Source organism: Maniola jurtina, chromosome 12, assembly GCF_905333055.1.
Source record: "Maniola jurtina chromosome 12, ilManJurt1.1, whole genome shotgun sequence".
In the NCBI taxonomy this organism is placed as follows: domain Eukaryota; kingdom Metazoa; phylum Arthropoda; class Insecta; order Lepidoptera; family Nymphalidae; genus Maniola; species Maniola jurtina.
Window position 1 is genome coordinate 2,692,194 of NC_060040.1, and position 12,216 is coordinate 2,704,409.

The 12,216-nt window shown below is 40.3% G+C and overlaps 1 protein-coding gene across 1 annotated transcript in view; it reads left to right on the forward strand.

Annotated features, from left to right (window-relative positions):
* The window catches only part of LOC123870289 (spondin-2), a 51,858-nt gene extending 40,008 nt beyond the window's left edge, over window positions 1–11,850 (forward strand). Inside the window, exons 4-8 of the mRNA XM_045913526.1 lie at window positions 3,026–3,130; window positions 5,408–5,587; window positions 7,421–7,638; window positions 9,173–9,357; window positions 9,736–11,850. Coding sequence (XP_045769482.1) covers window positions 3,026–3,130; window positions 5,408–5,587; window positions 7,421–7,638; window positions 9,173–9,357; window positions 9,736–9,947 — 900 coding nt within the window. The 3' untranslated portion in view covers window positions 9,948–11,850. The remainder of the gene's footprint in view (window positions 1–3,025; window positions 3,131–5,407; window positions 5,588–7,420; window positions 7,639–9,172; window positions 9,358–9,735) is intronic.
* The last annotated feature ends 366 nt before the right edge of the window (window positions 11,851–12,216 follow it).

The following is a 12,216-nucleotide window of genomic DNA, read 5'->3' on the forward strand; positions in this document are numbered from 1 at the left end:
CGTCCGTCCGTCGTGTCTGTCAAGAAACCTATAGGGTACTTCCCGTTGACCTAGAATCATGAAATTTGGCTGGTAGGTCTAATAGCACAAGTAAAGGAATAAATCTGAAAACCGTGAATTTGTGAAAAAAATTAAAATGTGTTTCAATTTTCAAAGTAAGATAACTACGCCAAGTGGGGTATCATATGAAAGGGCTTTACTTGTACATTCTAAAACAGATTTTTATTTATCGTTATGTATATATAGTTTTTGATTTATCGTGCAAAATGTTGGAAAAATACCCGAGTACGGAACCCTCGGTACGCGTGTCTGACTCGCTCTTGGCCGGTTTTTAATCAGTTACTAGCTTATGAAAACAGTGATATCCTAGTGGTTAAGACGTTGGCCTTCTGTTCGGCGGGTCGGGGGTTCGATCCCAAGCGTGTACCTCTAACTTTACGAAGTTACCTATATGCCCGTTTTAAGCGATTGAATATCACTTGCTTTAACTTGAAAACATTGTGAGGTAACCTGTATGCCAGAGAGTTGTTCATAATGTTCTCAAAGGTGAAAAGCGGAGTTCTGTTAAAATATTCGGTTTCAAAGTTACGCGGTCTTAAAAATTCACATACAAATATTTGAGCCCCTGCAATTTTAAAACTACATATTTTTCGAAAAATCTAAAACACTACAGACACAGATATTAGTTTCTAGAATATGTCTGCAAAATTTCATGGACTTTGATTGCTTAAGATTCAAATGAAATTGGAACTACGATTGTATGGAGTAAGTGACGGAGAGAGCCCTGTTAAAAACCACTCAATTGACGTCGATGAGTTAAAAGTATTAACGTATTTGTATTTCGTATAAACAAGCCTCTGTAGATAAATAAAACGTAATTATGAAAACCGCACGCAACGCACGATAGCGCATTTCCGCGAAGCGATTGCAATAAACAGACAACAATGAGTCTGTCAATAATTATTTTACTAACGAATTTGTGATACTTAAGGGCTGATACAAACAACGCGTATCGACCGCGTGTCAAACGTGGCTTCTAAGAATCGCAGGTTTTTTTTAAAATTAAGATACAAATTAGCCCTTGACTGCAATTTCACCTGGTGGTAAGTGAAATATTGCTACCTTGTAATATACCTTGTGCTATAAAACCTACCTACCTACCTTTTAAGATTCTAGGTCAACGGGAAGCACCCGTTGACCTATTGTCAAGACAGATTTGTCAAGACTTGACAATACAGCATTGTAAAGTCGAAATCTCCTGAGGATGCTCCGGTGTCGGGGCGAAACGTGCGTCGAGAGTAGTGGAAAAGTCTTGTGTGGTGGTGCATGTGAGTGGTGGTGGCAGTGCTTGCTTGGGAACTTGGCTTTATTGCTTGGTTGGGGAGGTAAGCGGTGCTTAGCTTGTAACTGCATGTTTGACCATACAGAGTTTTTCTGTTGGCGGATTATAGCAAAATAATTTTTAACTGTTTCTTGCTAAACATGAACTTCCGCAAAGTAACGCCTGATTCTATCCAATATTGAGGTACTTCTATTAAAGTGTAGTAGTTAGTATTCCACCGTGAAAGATCAGTGACGGAATTTCCGTGCAATGTCTGTTCCGTTCAGTGTCTAAGCGCACGAGGACATTTTCACTATTGTGTCTGTGCAGTTAAAGAACATGAGACGCAGGGCACGAAGTTCTCACACGCTTCGCTCACGCAAGCAAATAGATACCTAAATCATTTATTTTGTAAAAGTTTAAGTAATCGAGCATACTCAACTCACTCAAGATAAGTATTATTCAGTATATAAATTTGATTTCCTGTTCGTTTCATTATGAGTAAACATTGTTTACTTAAAAATGCAGGAAGATTTTTCACGCACAACGGCCAATATAATCATGATTATCATTCAGTGAGTTGCAATGCTGTAAGCAGAGTTGTTTACGTGCGTTGATAAAACGCGCGTTAGCTGTGTGTGTAAACGTCACCGTGTACAAAAGCCCTTATTCTTAAACAGACAACCCAAGCCCTCCAATAATTTTACGAACGAATTGGCGATACGTAAAACGGTTTGGCTCCCCTCGAAAATATCGTATTTCAACACTAATTAATGCCCGAGAGAGCAAACAACAATTACGATACGTCAGACGACACGAATAAAAACACTAGACAATTCAAATCGGGCCGCAATAAAAGGGGAATTTATCGTAGCTTCCACCGCGGCCATTTTATTGCCAGTTGAGACTAATTTCGGTTGTTTACCGCTTTTTGGAGAAGTTTTTATGTGAGTCCATTTGTCAGTTGACGCCATACTAGTGAGAGGTCAAAAGGTCGAGTGGAAGGTCAGCGGTTAAGGGCCCTAATTCTACATGACTAAGTGCAGCGTTGCGAAGTATAGTCCCGACAGTACACGACATAAAAATAGAAAAAGCAAAATACGGCGTTTCATACTATTAGCTGAAGTGCCTGAATTATCCAAGTAGTGGAGGCGCCGGGAAAACCGGTGGATTCATAACAAGGGAAGGTTTTCAGGTTCAACTAAGCGCACAGCCTAAGCTGTATTTTGACAGTAGGTTCTTTTTATGACGTAAGAGCTCACTTAGAAAGGATTTTTGGAAATTCCACCGCTAAAACGGCGATAAAAATGAATATATGAAAGTCCGTAATTTCTCAAGTTATATAATCATGGAATTGGTAGTTGAGCTTTTGGGTAACAAAGAAGAAAGACGTGTTTCAGGATTTTAGAATTCCACCCTCAAGGAGGTTAGATGGGAGAAGAAAGTTTCCATGAAATTAGTATCTGAGCTTTTGGTTAAAATGAATCTTTGGTAATTTTACCCTCTTACTGATTTTCAAATATTCCACACTTGAACGAATCCGGTACGCGTCAGCTAGTAAGCAGAAAAAAGAGAGAAAAATCGTGTATAGAAACGACTTTTCTATCTTTTTTTCGTTTCTTTGTATCGCATCACATCGCTCCGCAACACAGCAATGTGTTTGTACCTTTATGTCCAATAGATTAACATGGTGTTATTTCGCAGGTATCCGTAATGGCGCGCATGATCCCATCTCCGGACTGGTTCATCGGAGTCGACAGCTTTGATCTCTGCGTCGACGGAAACTGGATAGATAGCATCACTATCGAGGTAACTGTACTATACTTTATAGCTTAAAACAAGTCTTATCACCAAAAACAATCGGCCAAGTGTGAGTCGGAGTCTCACATGAAGGGTTCCGTACCTTCTTACAAGAAATAATACTTTTTAGGGTTCCGTACCTCAAAAGGAAAAACGTAACCCTTGTAGGATCACTTTGTTGTCTGTCTGTCCGTCGTGTCTGTCAAAAAACCTATAGGGTACTTCCCGTTGACCTAGAATCTTGAAATTTGGTAGGTAGGTAGGTTTTAAAGCAAAAGTACAGGAATAAAAAAATCTGAAAACCGCGAATTTGTGGTTACATCATTAAAAAAAAAAATAAGTTTCAATTTTCAAAATAAGATCACAAGTGTGGAATCATATGAAAGGGCTTTACCTGTACATTCTAAAACAGATTTTTATTACTCGCACTTGGCTGGTTTTTTTTTTTAGTGACGTAGCCACACAGTTACAGTAACAATCACAGTTTTCGGGTTTTTCTCTTCACTTGTGCTATAAGACAGTGCTACCTGCCAAATTTCATGATTGTAGGTCAACGGGAAGTACCCTTTAGGTTTCGCTCCCCTTGACGGGTATTGACAGGCAGACAATAAAGTGATCCTATTTGGGTTCCTTTTTTCTCAGGAGATACGAAACCCAAAAAAAGAAAAAATGTTTATTTTGTTAACAAAGTTGAAAACTGATATTGTATCTTCAACTACTAATACTTATCTGAGCTTCAACAAAGAACAATTTATATTCGTTTTAACAACAACAAGCAATTCAGATTCGTCTCAACAAATTGAACTTTGTTGATAGTTCTAACTTGTTCAGGTAAAACATTGAGAAAGTATTTATTTACTTGTAAAATAAAGCAATCAGGCGAAGCCATTACAGAAGTACGAGTAATTAGAGCTGAAACTTTCGGATTTAGTTTCAGTTGAGTTACACCGGAAAATAAACTCTTTGTAAGTGCTGATATGGTTTATTATTGCTTGAGTTTCTAGCAGCCGTCGTGCCTAATGAAGAAGCTCATACTTCTCTACTGAGCCGCCCCTCCTTCGGTCAGATAGACTTTCTGAAAATCCATTCTTAATGCTTTACAGAGAAAACATTCATTGGCAAATCCCCTAAACCCAGCGCTGTGGTTTGCGTTGTACGTTGAAATGTCTCGTTTTCATCATCACCTCATCATCAACCTGTAGACCTCCAATGCTGGGCATAGGTCTCTTGTAGGGACTCCCACACGCCACGGTCTTGCACCGCCTGAATCCTAGGACTTCACTACTTACCACCGATGTTAATTTCACCCGCTTGGAGCGTTGTCTGTAAGGACGTCCTAGAGTTACAGAACAAGGCAACTTGTTCTAAAACCAGTGTTTCGATACTCGAATTCTATGAATGAATAAATGAATATACTTTTACTAGCTGATACCCGCGACTTCGTTCGCGTGGATGTACGTTTTTTAAAATTCCCGTGGGAACTCTTTAATTTTCCGTGATAAAAGTAGCCTATGTGCTAATCCAGGGTATAATCTATCTCCATTCTAAATTTCAGCCCAATCCGGCCAGTAGTTTTTGCGTGAAGGAGCGTGTAGTGTGTGTGTATGTTTGTTCATACACACACACACACACACACACACACACACACACACACACACACACACACACACACACACACATACATACAAACCAACTTTCTCCTTTACAATATTAGTGTGATTGTATACCACACAATAAGTACAGAAAGAACTCACTCTATCAAAGTTTGCGAGGTGTAAAATCTTATACTAAGGCTTCTGACCCTGAACTGGAACACGCAATTGTGTATAATTTAGTTTTCTTTAGTTTTCTTAAAAGATAAACAAGCTTTTCGCTGAAATGTGTGAGACGCGCACTATACGCGGTTCATACGACTTTGTTCACGCGAACTGACAATAAAATCATGATAGGTACGAGTGTAAAAGCCTTACTCTTGAAGGTCTAAAGTGCCTGGAAAATCGAGTCGCTTACGCGTTTGTCCAAGAAGGTTTCTACGATTTGTTTATCTTTTAAGTAAACTAAGGAAAACTATAAATTAAGTACTAGCTTAAACCCGCGACTTCGTACGACCGATTTCAAATCACTAATTTTGACCCGCTTGCCTTAGCTTTCTTAGCGGGTACGTCATAATTTAGCTATCTGCTTGCCTTTCAGCCCGATCTGCCCAGTAGTTTTAACGTTGATAGATCAGCCAGTCAGGCAGCTTTTCCTTTTAAATACATTTAGATAACTGTGGCTTTTACACAGGTGGACCCTCTAGACGCCGGCACCGACAACGGGTTTACCTTCACGGCCCCCAACTGGCCGACCGCGCCGCAGGGGGTGGCTTACCGCATCACATCAAAGTACCCCTCGCACCCCGCGGGGTCCTTCTTCTACCCCCATCTGAGGAGGTTGCCGCCGATCGCCACTTTTCAGTTTATCAAGGTAAATATTTATTATATTACTAACTGCTGTCCGCAAATTTAAAATTATAATTCCACGCGGATGCTGCTCAAGAAGCAGTTTTATATTTTCATATGAGCCTCGATAGCTCAACGGTTAAAGGATTGGACTACATCCAAATGCTACACATATAAACAAACACAAACAAGCACAAATACAAACAGTACTCCTTGCACATGTCCTAATATTTAGTTGAAGGAAAAAAGAAATGAACTTATATGGGATATGTACTTTTATTATACAGCACAAAATTAATACAGAAAAACACATAAAATGCCAAACAAAAATATAGATAGGTACAATGTGGCAGCCATCATGATAAACTTGCCTAAGAAAAAGAGATTTTATACAGGTACGTACCCTAAATATTCCCAGGATTAAAGATAGCTTAGGCGGCTTTCTTCTGACTTCTTGTATTGTCCTGTAACTGCTTGTGAAAGTCCCGTCAAAGTCGCTCCAGCCGTTCCGAATATTAACTCGGACACACTCAGACAAACAGACAGACAGAAACGTTTTAAAAATGTGTGTTTGGATTATGCTGTCGTTCAAATAATCATTATGAGGCAGTTATTTCGAAATCACAGACAGATACCCAAGGTTATCTACTTCAATTTTATTCAGATGTAGTAAGGTATAGATTTCTATATAATAGGTACTAGGTATACTTGTCTAATATACTCTTGAAGCTGCTCCACGCGCTGTCTTGAATATCTCCTAACTTACAACCCCAGCGTCTATTAGTTTTTCGAACTATGCTTTGGAACTATGTATGTGTCCTGCCACTTCAGCTTCGCAGCCTTGGATGAGTTAAACACAAGTTCAAAGCCTTTTGAGTTACTCGTATGTCGATAACTCTGGGTGTCCTACGAATATTCTTGATTTGGTCACATATAATTAGTGTTAACCATGATTAATTTATGATGGTGTTAACCATTTTAATGTCACGTGTCAGGATAGGCAGTAAATTAGTTAACCTATTAACGTCCGTCATGTCAACATTGAATAATTAATATTTGATTTCTCCTGAGACTAGTTCAACAGTTCGAAATCCGATTACCTGATTCAATACCTAGCTAGCTACATTACCGATGATACTGTCTAATATCTCTAGAGTCGAGATTGCAAATACCATCGCCAAACTAAGTTGGTAGATATCAGCTAAAGCAAGCAATAGTGAATCCCTCGTTATTTGCTAAAATGTAGGAAAAATACCATAAATTCAACCAATCACAGCTATCGAGATTATAATAATGACTGATGCAGTTTTTCCGATATTAAACTGATTTGTTTTTGTGAAAAAGACCTCCGCTTGCTTGACTTCAAACTCCCTGCACTTCAAACATTGCGTGGGGCGATAATCGTTCTAATTCTAACAGATGGTACCGTACATAGCTCACTCATAGTTCAGTCCGAGTTACGTCACTCTGTGGTTTGTTTCACAACTAGTGACTAGTGTGTATGAAAATAAATCCTTTGTCACTCAGGAAGAATGTAACTTTCTATTGGTGAAAGAATTTTCAAAATCGGTTTAGGAAATTCAGAGATTACTTCCTACAAACAAACTTTCAAACTTTACCTCTTTAAAATATTAGTGAACGTAATATTTTTTTACCCGACTGCAGCAAAGCCAAAAGGAAGGGTTATGATTGTAGCAGTCTGTGTATGGATGTACCTATGTAATTATCCAGATTCTGTGTGTTCCACCGTAGCGCCTAAACTACCGGGCCGATTTTGATGAATGAGGCGTTAATTGATTCGTTGTAATTGGAAATAAAATGGCTGTTTTAAAAGTTTTCTTTCATTAATGTCCTATAGCTCCGAGAATACGAGCTCACAGAAGCATTTCACCGCGACAGCGACGACCGACGATACGACGTGCTGCAGCTCGACAAGCTCAACCACAACAGCATAGACATGCTGGACGGCAACAGAGCTCTGTCCATCGCTGAGGAAGTGGAGCGAGCTGAGGCACCGAGGATTTACTCCGACGGCTCTTTGACTACACCGGACAGCGGCTACTCTTATTATTCTATGTAAGTATTTGATACGACGTGCTGCAGCTCGACAAGCTCAACCACAACAGCATAGACATGCTGGACGGCAACAGAGCCCTGTCCATCGCTGAGGAAGTGGAGCGAGCTGAGGCACCGAGGATTTACTCCGACGGCTCTTTGACTACACCGGACAGCGGCTACTCTTATTATTCTATGTAAGTATTTGATACGACGTGCTGCAGCTCGACAAGCTCAACCACAACAGCATAGACATGCTGGACGGCAACAGAGCCCTGTCCATCGCTGAGGAAGTGGAGCGAGCTGAGGCACCGAGGATTTACTCCGACGGCTCTTTGACTACACCGGACAGCGGCTACTCTTATTATTCTATGTAAGTATTTGATACGACGTGCTGCAGCTCGACAAGCTCAACCACAACAGCATAGACATGCTGGACGGCAACAGAGACCTGTCCATCGCTGAGGAAGTGGAGCGAGCTGAGGCACCGAGGATTTACTCCGACGGCTCTTTGACTACACCGGACAGCGGCTACTCTTATTATTCTATGTAAGTATTTGATACGACGTGCTGCAGCTCGACAAGCTCAACCACAACAGCATAGACATGCTGGATTGCAACAGAGTCCTATCCATCGCCGAGAAAGTGGAGCGCGCTGAAGCACCGAGGATTTAATCCGACGGCTCTTTGACTGCTCCGGACAGGACCTTATACGATCACTTTGTTGTCTGTGTCTCTCCGTCTGTCGTGTCTGCCAAAAAAAAGCTATAGAGTACTTCCCGTTGACCTAGATTCTAGAATCATGAAATTTGGCAGGTAGGTAGGTTTAAAGCATTAGTAAAGGGAAAAATCCAAAAACCGTGAATTTGCGGTTATGTTGCTAAAAAAAAAAGTATTTTTAGGCGACTGAGGGGGTATTGTGTGTAGAAATTCCACATAATCCAACTGCTGGACATACTAGGTCTCTTGTAGCGACTTCCACGCGTGACCGTCTTGCGCCGCCTGAATCCAGCGGCATCCTGCGATTCATTTCATGCCCTTTATCCACCTAATAGGAGGGGTCTTCCAACACTGCGCTATTTTTTTTATTCATATACAAGTTAGCCGTTGACTGCAATCTCACCTGGTAATAAGTGATGATGCAGTCTGAGATGGAAGCGGGCTAACCTGGAAGGGGTATGGCAGTTTTTTTTAAATCTATACCCCTTTGGATTCTACATGGCATCATACCGGAATGCTAAATCGCTTGGCAGCATGGCTTGGCTGGCTTTCCTAAGCATACCTACTGAGTTCGTTAATCTTAGCGTACCTAGATTTCTTGTTAACTAATTAATTACGAGTGGAGACCGCATATCAGCACAAACATAGTGTGGGATGACTTCTGACCCACTGGACTGATGACCTTAAGAAGATAGCGGAAAGTGGGTGGATGAGGTAGGCGGAGGATCGTGTGTGGTGGCGCGCTCTTGGGAAGGCCTATCTATGTCCAGCAGTGGACGCAAACAGGCTTATTGATTGATTGATTGATTATTAATTTGTTATATTCTCCAACCAGCGTAAACAGCACAGCAAGCACAACAGAAGAACCACGATCAGCGAACGAGCTACCAACTTCAGGACCCACCGCGAGCGAACGGTCCGCGTTAAGGAGTCTAGCGCGTAGATACAGAGCGAGGAGACGACGCAAGCTGCGCGGAGACAGCACCGACCCGGCAGAGAGAAGAAAGCGGAAACGAACGAGTAAGTACTATCCAGAAGAGACTAAGTGAGAAAGAGATAGATAACAGCAATGCCAAAGTTTAAAAAGAGATATAGATGGGGTCCTAACTGCGTAGGCCAGTTCGGGACGCTCCTTCGTCCTGCACTTACAGCACAATTGCTCTATCTAGACAGCTTCGTCGAACCTTTGTGTGTACAGTCAAAGAACGAAAGTCGCTTAGCACCTTAATGCTCATATTCGCGTGGCACATGCCTTAGGTGTGTGTGGCGTGTTTATATAAAAAGGTCATAAGTGCAACAGGTTTTTGATGCAATAGTTTCGCGGAATTGCTACTCGAATTCTGAGGCTGACCGTGCCTCATATTTTACATTTCTGTGTTAATTTGTTTTTCAAAACAGGACTGCTAGACTGCCGCGTATCGGACTGGGGTGAATGGAGCCCGTGCCGAAACGACGGCGGCTGCGTCGGATCTGCACTGCGCACGCGCAGGATCATACGTCGTCAACGTCCGGGTGGCAACCCTTGCCCTCCCACAGCGCAATCGCGGTGGTGCGCCACCAACTGCACAGCACCACCGCTGCACGACGACTGGAGGAATAATCTCACGTAATCCCTATTTATATGTAAGGCTAGTTTACATGGGGCAATGCAATGAGGCGACAATTTTGTCTTGATGAGGATTTAGTAGTAACGGTGATAAAGACTAGAGAAGAAAAGAGAAAACTACTATCAAATCAGCTTAAGTAGAGCCGCACTATTATCAAAACCGTGAGTTGACAGAGCATTTATATAAAAACATGTAAGGAACTTCGTTTGCATTGTCATTTGATTAGTTGAAGAGGAACTTATTTGACATATTTAACAACTAAATCTTGAAATCTGTCAATTGTGAATCTTGAAATTTGCTTGAAATTTGTTAGTTACAGCTAGAATCAGGAGCTGTTAATTCAGTCAATAATAATTTTACCTATTGAAATAGTCAGACCTAATCCAAACCAAAATAAGTAAGACGAGAAACTATTTTAGAGGCTTTCTAGATAATCAATACGATCACGTCTTATCTTGTATTGCCCCAGTGTGAAAGCTACTTTAAACATGATTCCATTTTTATTGAAGTTACATATTTTGTCTCTTTCTAATGGCCAGTATTTTGATGCAATAATTTATGTTCTATCTCCTTCGTTGGCATCTCTGTCCGTCCAATCAAATTTCATTTCGATTCCATTTTCTTTTGTATCTTCAATCTGATGTTTTTGAATGTAAATTCGTGTGTGTATAAAAATATTGGATAAAATTTCTGTATAAAATAATTTATTAAGAGATTGACTGTTCGTATTCAAGTGCTATTGTGGACGCAGTGTCACTTCATAGAAGCGTATTCGTCATTTTACGCTTGCATGCTTCTTTATAAAACTGACAGTTATTCAACAATGATTCAATATTGTAGTTATTTTAATCTAGTCATTTCCAGACCAATAAAAATCTGCGTTAAGTATGTTCAATAGCTATACCTAATGGGTGCAAACTGCAGCGTCAAAAATTGCCACTTATTCGAAACTTTTTTTCGAAAAAGATTCTTTTTTAAGTGGCAAAAGTCCTCGCTGCTGACTTGTGCAAACAATACAATTTTCGCTGAACACTGCGCATTAGGGTGCGTACTGACCAGGAGCTTTTACATGGTTATCTCACTTTTGCTGTGGAGCTTTTCTGTTACATTACAAGCGAATGCCCCTGGTCAATAGGTATGCAGATGCACCTTTAGGAAAACAAAAATAAACTCTATGGGCCTATCTCCTCAGGGCGATACTACCGTGGCGATACGACGAGTGACTTTGGACGAGCATAACGTCGCGGACTCGTCGCGTCTGTCGTCTTCTTTCGTAACGATACCGCCACGTTCCGCCACAGTTCAGAGGCCCAACGAGGCTTATCGTTATACCGTGGAGATTATCCGACGATAGTACGAGTAGGTCGCACTCGTCGCGGTAATCTCTCCCGTGGAGATGGCGCCTAAGCGTAAAATGACGATTACCTGCCTATGAAGCAACAAGTGCGCACAAAGTGGGGATAAATGGTAGACTTTTATTGTTTGCCGCTGTATCTAATAAATGCTTATTCTATATAATTTTGCGAATCTGTTCGTCAATTATTGCTAAAAATAAATGTTAATTATGTATGTTTTTCGACATCCTATACCGCGATATGATGGAACAATTTTCTCTTTATTTTCATAACACTGTGACTTGTGTTGCACCCAATTCTTTGTGGAATCGTTCCAAGACTTTACTGGCTAGCAATTAATTCATATCAGAAAACAAATATTAATTAATGAAAGTTTAAAAGTTTCTTAATGTTATTTAATATTGCGAAAAACTGAAGTTTCTAAAACAGTTTGCTACACGGTACGTAGTCCCAAACTAAAAAACTACCTACTTACAAACTTCAAATCTTGGTCAAATATCTGTCAATATTATTTTTGGCCATATTTTTATACACAATTATTATTACAGTAATAAAAATTAAATTAAAAATTTAAAAAACCCCCGACACATAAACCTCTAAAAAGTAAAAAAATAATAGGTAAATATGTATGGGCCCTTTAAGAATAGTATAAATAGTAAAGTTTTATCCAAGCGCTCGTTGCGCCAGGGGACCGCTACCTATGATAAACTATGAAAGTCATCTGTTGTAGAAAGAACAGTCTTTAGCGGTCCCCCGACGCAACGAGCGCTTGGATAAAACTTTACTATTTATACTATTCTTAAAGGGCCCATACATATTTACCTATTATTTTTTTACTTTTTAGAGGTTTATGTGTCGGGGGTTTTTTAAATTTTTAATTTAATTTTTATTTCACGCTTTTTAAACTTTATTCATAA